General features: G+C 32.6%; 1 protein-coding gene across 4 annotated transcripts; it reads left to right on the top strand.

Moving 5' to 3' along the window:
• Positions 1 to 326: 326 nt before the first annotated feature.
• LOC111707833 (5-aminolevulinate synthase, nonspecific, mitochondrial) lies at positions 327 to 23007 on the top strand. Of its 4 annotated transcripts, XM_023480995.1 has the most exons (19): positions 328 to 434; positions 1504 to 1566; positions 6372 to 6487; positions 7176 to 7271; positions 8879 to 8945; positions 9912 to 10023; positions 10407 to 10503; positions 13193 to 13300; positions 13553 to 13672; positions 14309 to 14386; positions 14691 to 14794; positions 17073 to 17188; positions 18361 to 18508; positions 19132 to 19210; positions 19855 to 19962; positions 20723 to 20791; positions 21182 to 21263; positions 22018 to 22112; positions 22485 to 23007. In XM_023480995.1, the coding sequence occupies exons 3-19, from the start codon at positions 6383 to 6385 to the stop codon at positions 22509 to 22511; spliced, it is 1611 nt and encodes a 536-aa protein (XP_023336763.1). In that variant the 5' UTR covers positions 328 to 434; positions 1504 to 1566; positions 6372 to 6382; the 3' UTR covers positions 22512 to 23007. The 4 variants fall into 4 exon arrangements, with proteins under 4 accessions (XP_023336761.1, XP_023336763.1, XP_023336760.1 ...); XM_023480993.1 differs by lacking the exon at positions 1504 to 1566 and having other exon boundaries at positions 327 to 434; XM_023480992.1 differs by lacking the exons at positions 328 to 434; positions 1504 to 1566 and adding an exon at positions 2412 to 2501.
• The last annotated feature ends 368 nt before the right edge of the window (positions 23008 to 23375 follow it).

The raw sequence follows: 23375 nt of genomic DNA, 5'->3' as shown, positions 1-23375 counted from the left end.
CCCTGTACTATAATCCTTGGGGGGGGGGGGGGAGAAGACAATCTTCAAAATGAGAGCCATTGCCAATCAAAAGAAAAGAAATAATACCCGATTATAGATTATTAGACAATAATAAAGATTTCGTAAGAAATAAGTAAAAGAAAGCTTAGAGAAAGCCAAAACAGGGAAACTATTCTTTTCCTTTTTTGATATTTTAAAAATTGATTATTATATTGACTTGTTTAAAAAAATGAATATTGTGAATTTTCTGAAAATAATTAAAATTATTGAATAATCCCTGAAAAATCAGCTGATCAATATAGGAGACGTCAAGTTGTCGACCAATGTAGTTCATGGAAGGAACGGCCTCAGTGATCACTGTACAATCCGTTAAAGAACACTTTTTGACAGACAGACCAGACCGTAGACAAACAGATTCCTTCAACAGAACCAAGGTCAGTCAAGAACACATTTTCAATTAATTTTAATTATGGAGATCTATATTTTGTACAATTACGCACTCCACGCTTAAGTCGTTATTTCTTATTATAATTGCAGCATGCGACGTTTTCCATTTTAATTTTAATGAAAAGAAACTTAACTTTAACGCATGTTTCTTTGCATGTGCATATATTAAGGGAGGGGGGGGGGAATCGCCCTTAACGCCTCTAATTTCTTACACAGTCCTTTATTCGTTTATTAAACGTTTTTCGGCACCCCTCCCCCTCCTCATTCTAAAAATGTCGTATATAGTTATTGAAGTTGTACATCAAAATTGACTCAGCCCCTTAGCCTTTCATAGCCGTGGCGCTCGGCCAATCAGTCAGTCCTAGACGCAGCGCTTGGTGCAGAAATATTTTACCCAAATCTAACTCTGAAATAAAAAAATAAAACTTAATTAGCTAATGTTGAGTTAGTATCTAGTAAAATATTGATCAGGGGATCGAGGGGTTGGGTTAACGTTTTCTAGGACCAACCCCGCGCCTCACAATGTAAAACTCACAGTTAATGGGGGGGGGGGGGCCACTTTCGCACAATATTGACACTAAACATTGTGATTCCCGTTATCCCTAGTAAATGTAGAAAAATAATGGGGTAGCGCTTTAAATGGCTGATCTTTGTGTAATGTGTATTCAATACTTGCATCAAGATTAATGTCGAGAACTTTTAATACACTTGCTGTCAAAACCTCTCGTACTTTCCTTTCACAAAATTAATGTAGTCGACACTAGCATTGAAATTTACTGAATTTACACATTGTCTAGATAAAAAACATAAAATTTGAATGCTTATTGAGGATTGAGGATAATTTTTGTAAAGAAGAAATGCGGGAGCTTTGAGAGGAAAAACACGCAATGTAAAATGTTGGTCACAGTTGCGCTTTTCTGGTTACCATAAGAACAGGGATAACCGTTTCCTACAAAATCTAAAGTATTTCGAAAAGAAATAAACAGTGTACAAGAATTTTTGTAAAAGAAATTTTAGAATAAATTTATTTACCCCTTTAAATCAGGTTATGACTAGTTTTAGGATTAAAGTTCAGTTGGTTCTTTGGGTTAATCCTTGAAACTTATACGTCTTTAAAAGGTAAAATTATAATTAAACAGTTGTAGACAATTCAAGGTGCTTAGTTTACACACACGGTTGTCGTGTTATGTACAAAAATAATGACATAGAAGTACATATTTATTATCAATGTTAATTTCTCATTCTTCAATTTTATTTTACCTGTTATAAACTGAGATCATAAGTTAAATCAGTTTCTATACTAATCTAACGGCATTAATAAATTGTAATTAGTGGTCTTAATGTGGTCAAAAGCCTTCAAAGATATCTATTGAAAACTAAACACTTATTCCTCCAATGTGAAAGTGTTGTAGACTATCATTATCTCACAAAAAAAGCGTTGACTTCTAAAAACCATTTTTCTATTGGCCTTTCAGGAGTCCAAAGCAGTTAGTGTGTAGCAAAAAGTATGTAATAATAGCAAAATATGGATGTACCCCCCCCCCCCTCACTCCCAAAATCGGAAATATTGTTATTATTTTTAGCAAAACTTAAACTGTCCCAAAACATTAGTAAATGCTATAGCAGCTCTCAACACTCGTGACGTAGAGCTTAAATCATAAGTAAATTTGGAATTAAAAAAATATTTTCAAATTTGAATAAATTTCTACTAAATTGAATCGTCGCAACTAGAAGAATTTTTCTATGGCAATATTCTTCTGGTTGGTTGAGATTTTAAAAATTTAAAAATGACATCACCCTATATTTTATATTTTAATGTGCATAATAAAAAGGTTGCACGTGCAATTTTTATTCTAACTTGATTAGTTTTGATGATAGCATAATACAATAAAACCAGCTCTTTTTCCTTCTACACTCTTATATTTGATAACTCAGCATTTCACACTTGTTATTTTACACTGATAGCACCTAGGCATGCAGTAGTGCCTAGCACATACTCATGCAGTAAAGGCAGTAGCTTCAAACTTATACAATGGGGTCTGTTTGGAAGCTCAGTAAGCCAAAAATTTTCTTCTTTGAATAATTCATTACAAAAAAACATCGATTTTGTTGCGTCCTAGTCTTATTATAAAAGTGACCAATTCGCTCTGCAAAACTTGTTTATGAGAACAATGCCCTGTTCTGTGGTCGCACGCTCGACCACCTAGCCTATCCTATCCGCAGCGCTCGGCCCAGAATTGAGTCCGTAGCGCTCGGTCACCTAGTCTGTTCTAGCCCCAGCGCTCGATCCAGAAATTATCTAAATCTAAACTACCTATGAAATAATACACAATAATTTCTAGTTTTAATGAAAATAATTTGAAATCGAGGGCCGCAGCGCTCGGCCCCCTAGTCTGTCCTAGCTGCAGTGCTCGGCCCAGAAATTGTCCTAACCTAACATAACCCAGAAAAATTAGTAATCATGATTAATTTTGTTTAAATTAGTTGAAATTTAGGTAATGTACAACATTGATATGGGGGGGGNACTAGTTCCCAACCAGTATTAACTAGTTCCCAACCAGTATTAACTAGTTCCCAACCAGTATTAACTAGTTCCCAACCAGTATTAACTAGTTCCCAACCAGTATTAACTAGTTCCCAACCAGTATTAACTAGTTCCCAACCAGTATTAACTAGTTCCCAACCAGTATTAACTAGTTCCCAACCAGTATTAACTAGTTCCCAACCAGTATTAACTAGTTCCCAACCAGTATTAACTAGTTCCCAACCAGTATTAACTAGTTCCCAACCAGTATCAACTAGTTCCCAACCAGTATTAACTAGTTCCCAACCAGTATTAACTAGTTCCCAACCAGTATCAACTAGTTCCCAATTGAAAATAACCCTGGGACAAAATGAAAATCTTCCCAAGGAAAAAAAATTGAATTTTTTTTCTATCATATAGACCTTCTTAAAAGTCCGTGTTTTGTCGCGTCCTAGTTTTGGTGCGTCCTTATTTTGTTGCGTCCTTGTTTTGTTGCGTCCTTATTTTATTGCGTCCTTGTGTTTGTTGCGTCCTTGATTTTTTGCGTCCTTGTTTTGTTACGTCCTTATTTTCATTGCATCCTTATTTTTGCTACATAATTATTGTGTCGGATTAAATGCGTGTTCATGAATACATTATTTTTATTATGATATAAATATGACCAATTCGCCATATGAAACCTTTTTATTAGATCAATGCACCTAGTTCTGTTTGATTTTTTATACCATTGATTTTCTCTTTGTGTATATTGTAAAACAAAAACAAAAAACTTCGCGAGGTCCCACAGAAAAATTGGGCCGGATGGGTTTAATCGTTATAGACGTTAAATGGATTCAAAAAAGTATATAATTTGTAACAAGTGAATATTTTATAGAGCTTACTTCTGCATTGTAAGATTATACAATAGTACTCTGAAACACATAGTACACCTGTATACATAGCAGAAGATAATATTATTTGATATTAAAATAAATTTAATTTGTTCTATAAATGTAGAAAGATTTGCACTATCCAGTATTAACTAGTTCCCGCTTTATATAACAAGAAAATTATATTCCATAAATGCCAATCAAATTTTCATCTTTAGTAAAAAAGTAAAAGTAAAAAATTATTTATTTATGAAATAGAACAAAAACATTATTTTAAAAGTTGAAAATTATTTTTAGTCCAAATTTCTTATTATTTTTTTATTGGGACTGAATACTTAATTTCAAGTAACCCTCCGTTCATAGATTGGTATGTTCGATTGACAACGGTGCCCTTAAAAGCTTAGACTGAAAAAATATCCATGTTTTTTTAACTGAACTTTTTTATTCGTGGTTTCTAAGTGTCTTGTGCATTTGTGGCTTCAAAAACAATGACAAAATTTACAATATTAAGCACTTTTCGAGCTTGAAAACGTCTTCTTCCACATCAGTAATCATGTGTTGGGTTCAAGGGTAATATTGTGAATAAGGCTTGTTCCCGTTTTTAAATGGAAGATCAATTGAAAGAACAAGAACAGTCCCTTTAATAATATTCCAGTTTATTTAATCTTTACAAAATGCATTTGAGTAAAACCTTGAACTAAAAAGAATATGCACATTTTTTGGGACACCATGGCATTGGTTAAACTTGTTGGTTTACACACCTTTATACTAAGTATTTTTATTTCATTTAGAACCAAAGAAGTATAATAATTAAGATATCTTTATACAACTTATTTATTTATTTGTATAATTTATGATTTGATAATGATTTTTTTGCATATACAATCAGTTTATCTTTTCTTTTATTTAAGGAATGAATCTGTTTTTAGAAAATGCAGAACTCATAAAATGCATTTAAGTAAAAATTTGACCTTTAAGAAATATGCACATTTGGACACCAATGCATTGTTTAAACTTGCTATTTTAACCATCTCGATACTAACTAATTATTTTCTAAATTTTCATTTATTAAAAACTAATACGTTTAATAATAAAAATGTTTTCCAACAATTAGTTTATTTATTAAAACCTTGCTTGTCAAAAAGCATGTTTACTTGTTTCTAAACCTAGTCAATGGTTACTTGTTATTTTTACTAAAAAAAAATTTTATTTTTATTTATTTGTTTTAATAAACTAATAAAAAAATGTATACAATTAATTTAATCAAAAGTAAAATGCAAAACTCATCAGGCTAATTAGCGAAGTCATGATTTTTATAAAAGTAAATATATATTTTGGACACCCCCTGTCAGTGGTTAAACTTGCTATTTTTACCCACCTCTCTACTAACTGAAGAATTGATATTGTTAGTCGAGAAGTGTACCTTCATACCTACACACACAAAATCATTTCAAGGTTAAGCATTCACTTCTGCATATTTTTATACGTTTTTACGAAGGACTGTCGCTGGAACTTAGAGGCCCTTTTTTAGGGATATGTCCAATTCACAACAGTACCATTTAAACTTTTATTTGAGCAATAATGTGAAATATAAAATCTATTCTTATACTTGCATTGTGTTAAATTCTAGCAATTATTTTTAGAAAATCCACACATGAAAATAATCAATTGTTAACCGTGGGTGTCTTATATATTCTGGAAGAGAAAAGGCTTCTAATTTTACATTCTTGTAATGAAGACCCGCTAAAAATTACGTATTAAGTCTTTTTTTGTGCAATACAAATTCTATCAGATTTTTAATTAACTGTCTCCGAAGCAAAATTTGACGAAGGAAAGATGTCACGTGACTTGAAATAAGATCGCTAGTTAAGCACGTGATATTACATTCTTATAAATATATATGATAAGAACTGTTTACTGAGCTGGAAACTTAAGTGTTGGATACTTATAATCCAAATCCACAGATCTCAATATCCACTGTGAGCACTTTCAATTTAAGTTATTCCTCCAGGGTTCAATTATCATGCGGTATATCTAATGAAAATTAAATAAATCTTCAGATTAACAAAAAATCGATATCAAGCATTAATCTCGATATCCACAGAGTTGCTGGCTCTTGTCATATTACATCGTGAAATGCTCTAAACAGTGTGCAACTTACAATTTACATAAAGATCACATTACATTGAAATAAATGAAAGTATTTTTATTTACGTAAGTAAGACTTATGAAAGCCTAAATCCTGATGTGTTTATTATAAAATTGAAAACAATGGAATCTAATTTCTCGTTCTTATTTTCTTATCTTTTATTATTTTACTCAGTGATTTATGTTCTCGTAGATTCGTCTTGTTTTATTTCAAAATGAACAAAAAAATATGTTTTAAAAAAATCATTTTTAATATATGAGGGATTTGTGAAAAGTACACATTTTGTCTTATATTTTTCCTATTTTCCTATACTTTTGTTATTTTATTATTATTTTTTCTTCATATTTTTATTAATGTTATTTGATGTATTTTTGTATTGTAGGAGGAGTAAAGATGCCGTGTCCCTTCATATCCCGTCTACCCTCCACCTATGTGAGGAACTACGCAGGAAACCTTCTCAAAACTTACGCAGAACATTGTCCGTACGCATCTCAAGTTGTAAGTATATATTTAACACTAGGCTTCCAGGGTGCTTTGCGCCCGTTTCTTAGCAACAATTTTAGCGGTCATGAGTTTTCTGTTTTAAATTTGCGCATTTTTAAAAATGAATGTCGATATTTTTTAACCATCAATAAACTTGAGGTCACGTGAGTGGCACCAACAAATGTGCGCTCGATCGGTTCAGCCGTTTTGACGTTTATTAAATACAAACGGACAGACAACCTAGCAAAATATTTTATATATAATATATATATAGAATACAGATTATCAATAGCATCTGAAGTTGTAAGTACATGTCTAACAAAGTCCTTATCTTAAAAGTACATATTGATGAATGTCTTTCCTTAAGTTTGAAGTACTTACTGTCCGTACTCAGTCTTAAGCTGTAAGTACATATTCGGTTTCCAATTTAGAAAATAAAAGCTGACATATTGTAGAATTTTTCTGACATTTTGATACAACGGACGACCATAAAAGAAAAGTATTTGAAAATCCTATTTTTCTTTTAATATTTATAACCCTTACTAATTTAATTCAGTGCAGTGCTTTGTCAAAAACAAATTGAATCCGTCACTAACTCAATAGTTAAATAGGTACATTTGAAGGGAGAGGGAGGAGGGTAATAAGTTTTTAAGATTTCGGGAGAGGGATGCTTTTTATGAGTGTAGAAACCCCCTGTTTTTAGGTTGTAGGTTCCTCGTTCACTGGATCTAGTGCTCCTACAGGAGGTGTAGGAGGAAGTACTAACAAGGGCCAGGAGGGGTCCTCAATTCATACCCAGGTATACAGTAGGGGTCCTCAATTCATACCCAGGTATACAGGAGGGGTCCTCAATTCATACCCAGGTATACAGGAGGGGTCCTCAATTCATACCAAGGTATACAGGAGTCCATACCCCTTTTTATTTATTTGCAAGAAGCGTCAAATTAAATCAAGGTTTTATTGTCTGAAAAGATCAATTTTCGGGTGTAAAAATTGTAACAAGAATTTTTCCTTTTTTCCTGTGGAAAATCATCGAAAACCTTCTTATCTTTAAAAAATTTTATATATTTATCTAATCATTAATTTAGTAATTCATCCTAATAAATCTGAAAAAAAGCATATTGTTAGTTTTAAATTCCTATCATCAGTAAAACCAAGTATTCTGAAGTATATCTTCTTTTTTACTGACAGGGTCGTATAATGGAATTTTTCCAGGGGGGGGGGGGCTAACGTTTTTCTCGCTATGGGGTCTGAAATCTTCTTGGAAACCACAGATTTCACTAATCCATGGGTCTGACTCTGAGCCCTCATTTATAAGCCTCCGTTTACAGAGTTTCCCACATCATATCAGATTATCTATAATTTTATATAAGCCGCCGCAGCTATATTTTTTAGAGTTATCCAACGGTTAAGATTTCTGTTTTGTCCCAAAAATCCCAATTGTGAGGTGTGCTCGAAAATATGATATGGGACACCCGGTACTGTTCATTGTCCCTCTTGAGCATGATATGAATCTAATAAATCAGGTTTTAACCGTTTACATTCTTTCCTTCCTGGTTCAATGTAAGGTCTAAAATACACAAACTAACACTAAGCGACATACAAACACAAAGGAAACATTCCAATCGTTAGATTAAAATTTACAGAGTGATTTACTAAGGTTGCGCCTTAATAATTGTACTGAGCTGGGAATTTTGGTGCTAGATACTGATAATCCCTATCTTTAGATCCATTGTGGGCAATTATGATCTGAGGATCTATAAAAGTTTGACCTTTTTATATCTTCATTTCATCAGTTAATCCTCCCCTGATCAAAGCTCTCTTCAATCACTGATTACGATTTCCATGTGGAATTAACTATTAGATTAATCTGCAGATTAACAGAAGATCGAGATCAATCATTCAAGATTTTCCAGCGCTGTCTTTTTCGAAGATTTTTGTTTAACATCGTTTTATCTCTAAATTTATCTTATTTAAAATTTTCATTTACAAGATTTGATGGTGTTTCTTACTGTGGTATTAAGTAGTTGTTTTGATAATTATTACATTTCATAACTATTATTCTTTATGTTATATGGATTTTTTTACTTCTTGGTTATAGTAAGATTAAGAGAAAAAACATACTAACATCAACAATACGTAAAAACATAAAAAGAGTCGAGAAAGGAGATAAAATTTACACCATGATCTGGATCCTAATTGTCATTAATATCATCATTATAATTTGTATTATTATTATTATCATTATTTCTCTTATAATTTTATTATTGGCATTATCATTAATACCATTATAATCGTCTTTCTTACTGTGATCGATTTCTTCAATATTATTATTTTCATCATCGTAATTGTTAAAATAATTATTATTATTTATTATTGTTTTTATTTTTTATTTTTTTCTATTAGGCTAGAGATGGAGCTAGATCTGCTGTTCGTCCCGTACTTCAAGCTGATGTTATACAGGAGACTACAGGTTCAAAATAATACTTTTTCAGAAAATCGGCGAAAATTTGCTTTTTTGGAGAATGATGAAAAAATTGAGACTTAAAAAGCAATTATTGTAAAAGCTAAAATAATTAATAGAAAAGAATACGCGAAGTGACCTAAAAGTCTTGTTAATTAAACTCAAGAACTTAAATGTCATAAAATACGATTTTATATGAAAACTCGCCCCTAAGTTTAGAGTCATTTGTTTTTCAATATCCGACTTTCTGATAAGTGTCGCCTTTTTATATTTTTCAGGAGGGGGGGGGGGATAATTGAACTTATCTCCCCCTGGAAAAAAGTTCCCCCCCCCCCACTGGATTTTTTTACGTTAAATTTGGGCAATTAAATGTCAAAACCATGACCAGTTGTAGGTGAAAGGAGGAAAATCTGTGAGCAAGATTTGGATTTGTTTAGAACATTTTGTTGTAGTGTGAAAAAAGGCGGCGCAGGCAAAATTTGTTCTTGAAAATCAAATTTAAAGGGTTAGAAGGTGCCAGAGGAGGGGGGGGGGGGGACATTCTCCCCTTTCATTCCCTCATAAGCAAACGCTAGTGAAACGACGTTAAAGCTAAAATCATATTTTCCCAGATTTTATGAGTAAACAACTTGAATTAAATGATCTAAAAGGGACCTTGCAACCTTCCGTGACGATATATCTTATTTTAGCTAAACTTAGATTAAAGAGGAAGGAAAGAAAAGCCACAATTTGCGTCCGAGCCAAAATCTCCTCATTTTTTCGTCCGAGCCACCTTGAAATCATCGTCCTTCCATCATTATATTTTTATGTTTGCCAGAACGTGGCTAGATTAGAAAATTATTTTATCTTCAAAGATAGGACACTGAAATTAACAGTTTGGGATGGATTAGGATTTTGAGATGGCTTTGGCCAGAAATTGTTGTGGTTGCCTTCCTCCCCTCGGAGAGGGCGGATCATAAAGAAATAATTGTTCAGGGTTCGGATATGAATCCTTCTTCCAAGCTGAGATTAAGAAGAAGAAGGAAGATCACTCCTACAGGATATTTAAAAAGGTTAACCGTACTGCTGCAACCTTCCCTTATGCCAGGTAAATATCTGATTAAAAAGCGCTCAGCCAATACTTCTTAATCTGATTAAAAAGCGCCAACCGGTTTAACTTTAAAATATTGGATTATTGCATCCTCCTGAATCTGATTTGAATTGTGTGCCCTTAAAAGCTGTGCTTATGTGTATAAGTTAGATATCCACGAGTTTTGTTTTCAAATGATTATTTTTATAAATGTGGTTCCTACAAACAATTAAATAAGACACTTTACAAAGCCAGTAAAAGTACTTCATCTTCCAAATTATTGATCTAATTAAGGTTTAAAGGTTATGGTTGCGAACCGAGCATGTCATTCCTTAAATATAGTGTCATTTAAATCTACGCCAACATTTCCTTTAATATTTCAAATTTGAAATTGTTTCTAGGGAATATTCCCGAGGAGAGAAGGATATCACTGTTTGGTGTTCCAACGACTACCTGGGTATGTCCGCACACCCCGCTGTCAAGAATGCTGTTCATCAGGTACTTTATTATTTTTCTGAAAAATCATTTCCACACCACCCTCCTCCTTTTTGAAAATCTTATTTTGGTCCCAAAGTTTTGGAGGGAAATAAAAAAAAACATTCCTTTTGATGTCAAATTCTTTATTTACTCCCCCAATTCATCAATAATCATTGCTGCCCCCGAGGGTGTAATTTTTAAAATTTGACACCCCTGGTTTTAGATTTTTAGGTTACACCCCTGGTTTTAGCATTTCAGACGTGCCTGGCATTTTCGTGCCCATTAAACTTAAAACTATAGTTTTAGTAGAACTAAACATTTCCATTTACTGATAGCGCCGATTGAAGGATTCATAACTTTGATTGGATGATGAGTATAGATAGAAAGATAGTTGTTAGCGCCACACAGTTTCTATTGGTTCAGAATAAACAACAAACACATGGCTGAACGGATCAGGCGCTAATGGACTCAGCATACTAGAGTACGGTTACTCATGTCTCCGTGGTGCTGTCTTCCCTTAGCTTTTTTTAAATTTCAAAACGTTCAATATTTCTAATGGTTAAAGGGACTATAAGCGTAATTTCAAGTGACCCTCCTTGCAAAGATGGCAATGCCTGATTCACAACGGAACCCTTCATCTGGTAAATGATGTAAAAGATATTTTCGTTTTTCTAAATTATTAGGTTTTCATTTCTGTTACTACCTATATAGTTTCTTGCAGTAAAAACCACAATTGAAAAAAATCCGTTTACGAAATAAAAAAAAACATTGTTATCTTGTTTATACTTGAATGATAAGACAACGATGTTAAGGATACCATTGGGGTTCTGGCATTTTCATCTTTGCATGGAGGGTCACTTGAAATTACGCTTACAGTCTCTTTAATCTGTTCGGCCTATGCCACCCATCCTTTGTCACCCACTGAAACAAATGTAATATGTTTGTCATTCAAGCATTGAGGGTTGGCCAGCAATTTGTTTTAAAAATTGCTTTACATATGTAGAGTCTTATCAATTATGACGTTGTGCTTAATACATATACATACTTCTTACATGAGTTTAGGAATATTTGTAATAAAAATTCACATAAAGAATGTTTAACCCATTGCATATTACGAATTCATATTATGAATAAATCATACGGTCAATATTTCCGGGAATTCCTTTCTATTCATATCATAATGACTCAATGAGGCCAAACAAAAGAAAGTACTTTCATAATAATAATAACCTATTTAGATATAAACTCAATTTATAAAGGAAAGAACTTTTTTTACAATTAGGTCATTTATTCAGATAAAAGATGTAAAACATAATAAAGCAAGCGCGCACATAATAAAAAAACATTTGCGTGAAATATCGAAAACAAACAAGCAGAAAAGATGCAATACAGTACAATAAAAGATGCAATACAGTCGAAGAAAAGATACAATACTGTAAAAGAAAAGATACAATTCAGTACGAGAAAAGATGCAATGCAGTACAAAAAAAGGCACAATACAGTACAATAAAAGATGCAATACATTACAAGAAAAGATACATTACAGTACAAGAAAATATACATTACAGTACAAGAAAAAAAATGAAGTACTAGAAAATATACAGCATAAAAACGTCTAAAGAAGCAATCAATTGGATTACTGATCTTACGAAAGCTTTAGATTTCTATAAAAATTAAGATTTATATTTTTATAAAATTAAAATTTACCAAAAAAAGACTAAATATACTTGTGCTCACACTGTTTTCGTGCAGTTCAAATGTGCAAGCCACTTATGTGGAGAAATTAGGGTTTCCACGAAATGGCTAAATCTTTTGCGCAAAATTTGCGCTATTTTCGCGCAAATTTTTTTTTTGCGAACTTTTGCGCTATTTTTGCGCATGAAGCGCAATGAGTTTTGCGCGGTTTTGCGCTATTTTTTTTGCGCAATTAGCGCAAAACTGGAAATATTTTTTGCGAAAGTTGCGCATGAAACGAAATTTTAGTTTCGCGCAATTTTTTTGCGCAAAATGTAACTTTTTAGGCAAATTGTCAAAAATTGATATTCAAACCTTAGAATTAAACAACTGAAGATTTATTCCATACATAAAAAAAATATTAACATACGAGTATAATAACGATTATACTACACTCAATTGGTTACTTCCAGTTACAAAAAGTTTAAATTAAGGGACTGAAATTGCGGAATTGCGCAAAACTTGAGTTTCGCAAAAGCGGAATAGGGCAATTTTGCGCGAAATGACTTTTGCAAATGATTGCGCAAATTGTTGTTTTTCGCGCAAAACTTATGCGCAAAGAAAGAAAAATTTTGCGTTTCGTTCCGCAAAAAATGTGCAAAAGTTTTGCGAATGGAAACCCTAGGAGAAATCATAATTGGAAATAGTTTTTCAATATTATAAGCATTGATATATTTTATTCATAATTGATCTTTCAAAGCTTTTCTGTGATACACCGTTGTGAATCAGGCATTGCCATCTTTCCAAGGACGGTCACTTAGAATTACGTTTACACAGTCCCTTTAAATAAAATGAATTTGTCTGCTATCAGAACAGGGGGGGGGTGACTGCTGTTGCCCACTTTTTCAGCAACATCTTTGAGAATTAGTTTCAGTTCCTCAGGGGGAGGGATAATGCTGAAGAATAATTACATCTGGTGTATTGGTTTAGTGGGGATCTGGGGAGTGAAAAGTTTTTAATAACCTTTAATGTTCAGGCGATAGAGAAGTATGGTGCAGGAGCTGGAGGAACCAGGAATATTTCTGGGAATTCAACTGTTCATGAGGAATTAGAACGAGAGCTGGCTGATCTTCATTCAAAGGAGGTATACAACCCCTCTCCCCTCATTGTTGATCTGTTTATTTTCATCATTTTCATCATCATTATTATCATTATCATGAGTATAATTACTTAAGGCTGGACTTGTTTTCGCCTCCAGTTATGTTGCTAATGATACAACTATGTTTACCCATCATTATCATTATTATCACTAATATCATTATTATCATTATTATCATTATTATCATTATTATCATTATTATCAATTTCATCATCAACATCATCACATGTACTTCAGGCTGGACTTGTTTTCACCTCCTGTTATGTTGCTAATGATACAACCCTGTTTACCCTGGCACGTCAACTACCTGGCTGTCAGATATTCTCGGATGCTGGAAACCATGCTAGTATGATACAGGTAGTGTTGTTAATTGTTTTAGATTGTTTTAGAAAAAAATTTAATAATAAAAGTTCAAAACTGTATTATGTTAAAGTATGCTTTTATTTAACTTAGCAATATCTTTAACATAAACGAATAAAAAGTTCGTTTTGCATTGTTATGGGTCGTTTTTTTTTGCATGTTACGTCTTCCAGGGTCAAAATTTTAAGAAGTGTAAGAAAAACAATAAACAATTCGAATATTTTTGCTTTCAACACTATGCGGAATTTGCTGGGAAAAAACTAACCAAAAATGAACCACCTAAAGGCACATCAATAGATACAAATTTATGAATTGTATACATTAGATATTTGAATTACATGAATTACATCAATACCTGATTGATTGATTAATTGACGATATGAACAAACTTTGAAATTGTCTAAATTTTTACTTGTTCATAATTTAATTCTCCGGATCCTAGAGGCCTAGGGAGGGGGGCTTGTTGTACTATCCCGATCCTAGAGGCCCAGGGAGGGGGACTTGTTGTACTATCCGGATCCTAGAGTGGGGCTTGTTGTACTATCCGGATCCTAGAGGCCCAGGGAGGGGGGCTTGTTGTACTATCAGACAACTTTTATTCATAGAAAAAGTTGTAATGTTAGTTTATTTCAGGGTATCCGCAATAGTGGAGTTCCTAAGCATATCTTTAAGCATAACAACCCCGAGGATCTTGAGAGAAACCTAAGAAAGGTAAAAGTTTCCTAGTCAGTCACTTCCTTTAATGGAATGTTTTTAAGGATTTTGTGATCTGTAGCTAGGTTATTTCTAAGAACATGTTGAATTATAATTAGTTGTATTAAGTCTACATATACAATAAGCCTCAATTTGCTCATATATATATATTTATATGATAACAATAACTGGCCAAACGGCTGGACCATGGGTATCGCGGGAATAACGTAGGCTTAAAAAAATCGATTTTTTTTTAAATACATTTTTTTCATTCCACGTGCACTGTGCTCTTCCGCTAGTTTGTATTATTTCTTTAATTTAGGTTGACAAAGCTATTCCTAAGATTGTTGCATTTGAAACTGTTCATTCCATGACAGGAGCAATCTGTCCCCTAGAGGAGATGTGTGATATAGCTCATGAATATGGGTAAGCATAGACATTAGACAAGTCAATTCATTTAAAGGGAGTGTTACCGAAAGAAATGTTTTAGTTTTATACCATGTGATCAAATTACGAACAAATCAATACAATTTATTCAGACTTTCTTTTATTTGACATAAAGGTAGACCAGTGCTATTTTATTTTTCAACAGTAAAAAAACGGTTTTCATTTATATTTTATATATGATTTTTTAATTAGGTATCGAAACATGTATTTTCCATGATTTTTCAACCTCTTAAACACGATGCAGACTTCTCAATCTGGTTTTGATAAATATCAAACATCTTAATAATTATCAATAATTAAAAACATTCTCCGTCTTTCCGTCAAAAGTCTTCTTGTAGGGCAGCATCCAAACCCTAATGAATAGAATCAAAAAAGCTTCTATCTGGGGTTTAGAGGCTGAAACTGACGTTCTGGCTCAATGTCGGATGTCAACGGTGGTTAATTATATCGGGTTTATTACATATTCAAACAAAAAAATGAAATTTAAAATATGCACAACCATAGTTTTATATTGGAACCAATTTTATTAGCTGCAAGTAAACATCTTAGCCATGGGCTATAAGTCCTTAGTCATATACTGATTCAGTATAGTCATTTCAGTACTTGATTCAGTTGGTTGTTTGGATATCCCTGAAACTCTGATATGATTTGATTTGATTTGATTTGATTTGATTATAAGTTTTTAGTCTGATACTCATCTTTTACGGAGATTAACTTATCTCATTGTTCAAACCACCCAAAAACTCTGAAGTTTCCTCACAAGGAACTTTCCAATTAGAAGTTCCCATCACTGGGTGATTCTTGAATTTTGAAATTAATTTTTTAATTTCTTATTAAAATTAATTTTTGCGATGCCGCCAAATAAGTTTTTAATGAATTATAAAAGCTTTTTTGTTACAAAAACTGTGAACACATGCTTTACTGAACTTTGATGATTCACTCCGTTTCCATTAAAAAAAAAAACATATTTAATCGATTTTCACTATTTACTTAGTACACTTGTTAGAGACAAAGCAAGTGCTTACGTAATAAGTACTTGCTACACAGTTGATTGAAACCTGAAACTTTAATAAATCAAAACTATTTTCATGGCTTTTTTTCATTCAGTAGTTAGAATGGGAATACTTTACTCAGCATTCATTCATGAACAATTATGAATTAACGGAAAAGAATGGTGAAAAGCTTCATCTATTCCATCTATCCAAATATTTGACCTGTCTGTAGCCATTATCCAATTTTCGTCAAAACGGCTGAACCGATTGGGCCAAATTTTATTTTTGATAAATCACACGACCCCATAAAAGGTTTATGGGCTGTCGAAAGTTGAAAAACTTTGCATTTGTTATTTGAAAATGCACCAGTTTAAACAAAAAAATTCTGCAACCATTAGGTTAACTCAAATACTAAGGGAAGCGCGAAGCGCCCTTAAGGCCGGTTTTTTCCTAATCGATATGTTTGACTTATTTTTGTTTGTTTGGGGCTGTCGAAAATAAATAATTTGGTCTCCAAAAATCCTCCTACAGAAAAAAATTAGTACTTTTTGTACGACTTGTATTTTATAGAATGGTGATCAAAGAGAATAGAATATATATTAGAGGGGAATTTACTAGAAAAAAGTGTAAAACGGCCATTTTGTTGTCCTGTTTCCATACTGCTGGTGTACTTCACATATTTATGCTATATAACCTTTTGGGCCCAGGAATATCATTTTATAGAAAATCTAAAATTAATATTAAAAGAAACCTAAATTACGAAATAGGCTGGTTTCATAATTGACCAATGATCATTTCACATAAACTCTATGCCTTTCACTTTACAAACGATGATATTCCGTTATAACTATAAATCAAATGATGTTTTTATTCACCTAATTCATTATTAAGTTTATTTAACAGCTTTAAAAAATTTGAAATTGAAATGGATAAGTCTAGGGAACATACTGTATTAATGTACTCTACTGCATATAATTTGTGAACATTTACATGATTTGTACACTTTGAACTCCCTTTCAGACTGAAAGGGACTGAAAAGACTCATACCGAGAGATTCTCTAAATTCCCCTCTAATATATATTCTATTCTCTTTGATGGTGATATTGTTTTGAATCTTCATGAGAAACAAAACAAATATCAAGAACTGAAGAGGGTCAACCATACTAAATATATTTTCAAAAAATATGGAACTAACGCCTATTTTTTACTCTTGTGAGTTTTGGAGCGTCATCAACACCGAATTTTAAACATTGTTTTTATTTCAGAGCTTTGACCTTCGTGGATGAGGTTCATGCTGTCGGCCTGTACGGTGCTGAAGGAGCTGGCGTGGGACAGAGGGATGGAGCAGAGGATAAGATTGATATCATCAGTGGAACTATGGGTAGGTTGTCCCAGCCTAACTTCTGCTCAGAATTACCCCCCCCCCTGGAAAAAAAATAATTTTTAATGTTAAGGGGGAGCAAAGTTAATAATTGGACATTTAATGGCAACTTTTTTCATTCGTTTTTCTACTTTTTTTACTTATTTTCACCAATTCAGCGAATATAACCCCAAAAAAGCAGGCACATATACTCTCTGATGAAAATATGATTTTAACAAGGGGGGGGGGGAAGAAAAATCATTTATTGAGTAAATAGACCCCCCCCCGTCCTTCTGCTTTGTCTGTCTCTATTTCTTGTACGTTTCTTCACAAAAATTCGTCGATTTCTAGTGATTTAGAGCTCATACCTTACAAACTAATTTAACTAAAAAGTTAACGAAAAATATAATTGTTCTTATTTTTTGTCAGTGCGAATGAATTTTGATTAAATGATGTTTTTTATGTTTAGCTTTCACAAATTAAACAAAAAAATATTGAAATTTCGTCTTATAAGCGTAATTTCTTTTATCTAAAGTTGGTAATGTATGATTCACAACGTTACCATTTAATGTTTATCTGATCAATATTGTAGAATATTTTTTAGTTTAACTGGGTCTAAAGGTCTTTAATTTTGAAAATTCCTTTATGGTTTCCAGGAGTAGAAATTCGCAAGTTACTTTTATAGAGAAACGACAATTTAAAATAATCAGTATTCAAAAATATAAAATAGTTACAGTATTTATTTTCAAACGCAAAATACAAAATAACAATGTACAATTGTTCAGCTTTTTAAAAACACGAAAGAAAATTTATTATGAGCCAATAGAAAATATTAAGTTTGATAATTTTGTTCTGATCGGTATTTGTTGAAACAAACTATACATATTGAAATCTCAACTAAATATACATTCATTGTGCATTTACAAGTAAATAATTAGTCAACACTCAAATAATCAAAATATTTTCAGGAATGCATTCATTGAATTTATAAATACATATTGATTCAGCAAAAGTCAATGTATTCTTGTTGACTGTAGTAGACTTTGACATCTATAATTAGCAAACTCATTTCTAATTCTTTATAACACAGCTTTTAAGTGTATCGTTATGAATCGGGCATTAAGTCATCTTTGTATGGAGTGTCACTTTAAATTACGATTACAGTCCCTTTAAACATGTTTCTCTTATTTTAGGAAAAGCCTTTGGAAACATTGGAGGATATATTGCTGGGTCGTCTGGTTTGATTGATGTGGTTCGAAGCTACGGAGCAGGGTTTATCTTCACCACCTCTCTTCCACCAACCGTTCTCTGTGGAGCTCTAGAGTCCATTAGAGTTCTCAGGTAGTAACGTGGTCTGGATCCGCCATTTTTTACTCACTCTTTATTGTTGATTAAGGCCTGAAAAGAACTTTAGAGGGACTGTAAGGGTAATTTCTATGACCCTCCGTGCAAGATGACAATACCTGATTCACACCGGTACCCTCGAAATATTTATTGATCAAAAATGTGGAAAATATTGTTGTTTTTCTAAACTTAAAAGCGTTTAGGTTCTCTTAATTCCTATATGTTTTCCTGCAGTAGAAATGTGAACGTCACTTATGAAGAGAAACCACAATTTGCAATTAAGTTGTGAGTAATCAGACTTAGCCTTTAAGGGTACCGTTAGGAATCGGGCATTGATACCTTTGCATGAAGGGTCACTTGAAATTATGCTTTTAGACGCTTTAAGTGACAAATTGTACTTTTAACCTTTTACATAAATATTCATCAATATTGATTTTCACACATTACATAATCATTTATTAATTTAGCAATCAAGACGAGAAAAGAAATGGCGAAAATTTGTTATTTTCAACTAAGATATGTCATTATTTATCTAAATCCAGTCTACTGGGAACTCTTTGACACACTTTGGGATTACTTAAAAATTGTGATTGAATTTTAAATTATATTTATGACTTTAGGTCTGAAGAGGGAAGAGAACTTAGAGCCAGACATCAATGCAATGTAGCATACTTGAGAACCAAACTACAGGAGGCGGGGGTAAGTTATTAAAAAAAATCTTGGATGGTAAAAAATTAGTATTTTTGATTTGTTTCCATGTTAACCTAATCTCTAATTTACCCGTATTAAATGCAATAAAAATATTGCAAGATTTTAGAAATATTGTATAGACACCAGACACTGGACAAAACTCAATTTTATTTCTCATTTTTTTTCTTCATGGGAACGTTTTAAATTTAGCTTGGGAAGGAGCTAAAATGCAGAACAAGCAATATGAGAAATTTTATGCACTTAATGTTGGGAACAAAGAGCCAGTGACTGAAACACGTTAAGTACGCATGTAATTCAGGGGAGGAAGGCAAACTGCAGCTATAGAACTTCCGAGCCGCAGATAAAGTCACAAAATAGATTTTCGAAATCGTTCTCTTCCATTTTGCCTCCATCCCGTGCCTTTTAATTCTTTTATTATTCGGGTACACTAGATTTAAAGATTTTTCTATATCAAATGTTGAAAATTGATTTTTCATCTTTTTTTGGCTAAATTTCAGATTATGTAAAATGAACGACTTAAAATATTTATTTATTAGGAAAAATTAAATTGAAATAATTAAAAATTTAAATCGTTTAAACAAGTTTAAATTGTAATGTTTGATGTATACAATTTTATAATGTAAACTGTACAGGTTAGTGTGGAGCATACACCTAGCCATATCCTACCTGTACATGTTGGAGACCCACTTGTATGTTCTGCACTTTCTGATGAACTTATGAAATACGGACATTATGTACAGGTATACAGTAAAAATGTACAGTACTGTTTTTAGGTTTGCTTTACACTGGACACTGTGCAGTGCTGTTTCTAAAATACTACCAAGTACAGCTTAAGAATATCATGTACTACTTTTACTCTCACTTTTCATTTGACAGTTAATTGCTAAAAGTTTTCAAAAGTAAAATTCACACGAATATTCACTTTCTTTATATTTTTAGTTCAACTGAAATACAGAAATTTTCAAATTATTACTGAATTTATGCATTGCTTGTACAATTAATATTCTAACGGTGGATTTAGACAAATGTATGATGGGGCAATTTGACAAGTTCAATTCGAGTTAAAGTTAAAGATAGTAACGAATCCACAATACTCAACACAATGCATGCATTCATATAAAATTAGCTGATAAGCAATAAATTAGATAATTATTTTGATATCATTTTTTGCAAAGTGGATAGTACGCGTACTTTTTTTTGCATAAAATTAAATAGCAGCCAATGAGAAGCCAAACAATATTGAATTTTTTACCGCTATTAATGAGAGAGCTCCCGCAGGAATATAATAAAGAGATGATTAAGAATAAAATCAAAAGTGTCCAATAGGTGATACTAGACTCAGAAGCATATTTAATAGAAAATAATTCCAACATTATTAACTTACAAATAATGGGCCAATCTACAGGACAAATCTCAACTATTAAACGCTCGGAATGAATTTTGTGTGGATTCATGTTTCGAAAAGTGTAATCTTTTTATGCAACTGAATGTAATGTTTAGGCAATCAATTTCCCAACTGTACCACGTGGTCAGGAGAAACTCAGGATAGCTCCTACACCTCATCATACGGTTAGTCACGTCTGGTACATACTCATGGACTTCGTTTTCACTTCTGCTTTACAACATTTCAAGTTTTAGACTTCTGAATCTTTGTATGGGCTAATTTATATTTTTTTTCACAGACCGGAATTTTTTTTCCGCCCTGTACCCTACCCTATAAATTTTAAAAAAATATATTTTTAACAAAAAATCCTTTTAATTTGTATTCGTTAAAAGTCCGAAAATTTCACGATGATAGTATGATGATAGTATGATGATAGTATGAGAAAGCTAGGACAAAAAACTACAAGGGGGCGCCACCCCCCCCCCCACCCTGCTTAGGGTTAAGAGGATCAGCAAGAATTAAGATGTAGATTTTAGTTCAGAGCGCGAAGCAGCCTGAATTTCTTGTATTTCTAGTTTGAGATGATGGACCGGTTTACTGCTGACCTCAAGGAAATCTGGGTCAACCTGGGACTTAAACTTAATCCGGTTTCATCAGGTAAACTTCACCCGATTTCTTCAAGTAACCTCAGGGTTGACATAAAAAAAACAGCCGAAACAAAAACACCCAAAAAACACAATAAAAGCCACCTTTAAGTGGGCTTTTTGGAGTTTTTGATTTTTTTTTCGAATTTTTCTAATTATTGCATTTTCTTCATTCTTTTAACATGTAAAATCTTCTAGAAATAAGGTCTACTATCAACTGTATTGATTTTTAGGAGTTCACAGCATTAATTCATATCCTTAGACTTAAACCAAAGATCTTAACAAATGAATATTGTTCGAATATCGAATTATTTAAAAAAAATATTTATTTGTCGCTCTGGACTTCAAGATGGTTTCTGGGTAGACCAGACAAATCCAATTGTAGAAAATTTTTGAAGTATTCAATCATATTCAGTGCTTGTTTTTATTTATAGCAAGTATCAAAGATATTGAAAAACCCTAGAAGATACACAGAACTACTTACTACAGTAAACCAGACCTGCTTATAATTACACGCACTGTACTGTATTGTATTAGGTGTGTTTGCTGGTAGTTGTACCTACTGAATTAAACCAGACCTGTTTCTGTTATGTATTGTACTTGATTTGTGTGCTGGTATCTGTAACATACTGCAGTACGCCAGACCTATTAATAATTACATGTACTGTACTGTGTTGTATTGTACTAGGTGTGTGTACTGGCAGCTGTACAAAGTACATTACACCACACCTGTTTTTAATAACATCTACTGTACTGTATCGTATTAGGTGTGTGTGCTGGTAGCTGTACATACTGCAGTAAACCAGACCTGTTTGCAAGACTGACCGCTAGAGAAGCTTGTGGGATACCAAACTGCCCTCAGGTACATGGGAAATCATTAACGATAAGTGGTATATGGCTTGTGGCTGGGAAAATGTGGAAACTTTCTATAAAAAATAATTCTGGTTTAGTAAAACAAGGAACGGGAAAGGACCTGAAACTTGAGGTTCTCTCTAGAATAAAAATTGTGGTTTTTAAAGTTTACAGGTCTTATAATTTTTATACTGTGAATAATGATTAAGTCTTAATGTAATAAATATTTTTTTTATTCTGTTCCGGCGTGAATTATCATTTCAGAGTTACAATTTGGGGTTTGAATCTCTTTCATTTGTTTGTTTTATTATATAGTATCAACATATCTTAGAGTTCCAAAACTTTTTTTTATAGTTTTAACCTAAGAACTATGTTTTTTTAGATTGAATCCATTGCTGCAGCGGCATAGGAACAAACAATATGGATGATGGACAAACAGCAATGAATACGGACATATGAAAAAGGAATGAATTAACAGCAAAGAAACAGAACAAGGACTAACAGCAAAGAAAACGAACACTTAGGAAAAAATGCACTGAAAACGGACATACGGAATAGAACGCTGAAAATGAAAATGGACATATGAAAAAGAAGGTCAACTAACAGCAGTGAATACGGACATATGAAATAAAACACGGACAAATAGCAAAGTAAACGAAAATATGGAAAAGAACACGGACTAATAGTAAAGAAAATGGGCATATAAGAATACGTTCTAACTGCAATGAAAACGAACATATGAAAAAAGCCAACTAACCGCAATTAAAACGGACTTATGAAAAAGAACGCCAACTAACAGCAATAAAAACGGACATATGAAAAAAAAAGCCAACTAACCGCAAATAAAACGGACATATGAAAAAAACGCCAACTAACAGCAATTAAAACGGACATATAAAAAAGAACGCCAACTAACAGCAATGAAAATGGACTTATGAAAAAGAACACTGACCAAGAGCAAAGAAAATGTCACATGGCATTGAACGGCAAACAATGAACGTAAACCATGAATAATGATTTATCTTTATTTTTAAATCAATTTATCAGTTTTCCGGTGATGCATCAAAATTTTAGTTAAAAATAATATAAATTCATTTAAATTATGCACAAACAATAAATATGTTATCATGGTGATGGGCTTTATATATTATTCAAATTATCAATTTCTATGTATTTCTGATAGTTTCGTTTTTCAATTAATTTTAAAAGCTTTTTTAAGGTTTGTCAATCGGAAATAAACACATTTTTATAAATAGTTTTTAGATTTTAAGCT

Source organism: Eurytemora carolleeae, unplaced genomic scaffold, assembly GCF_000591075.1.
Source record: "Eurytemora carolleeae unplaced genomic scaffold, Eaff_2.0 scaffold682, whole genome shotgun sequence".
In the NCBI taxonomy this organism is placed as follows: domain Eukaryota; kingdom Metazoa; phylum Arthropoda; class Copepoda; order Calanoida; family Temoridae; genus Eurytemora; species Eurytemora carolleeae.
Note: the sequence above shows the minus strand (reverse complement) of the source record. Positions and strands in the feature narration are given on the sequence as shown.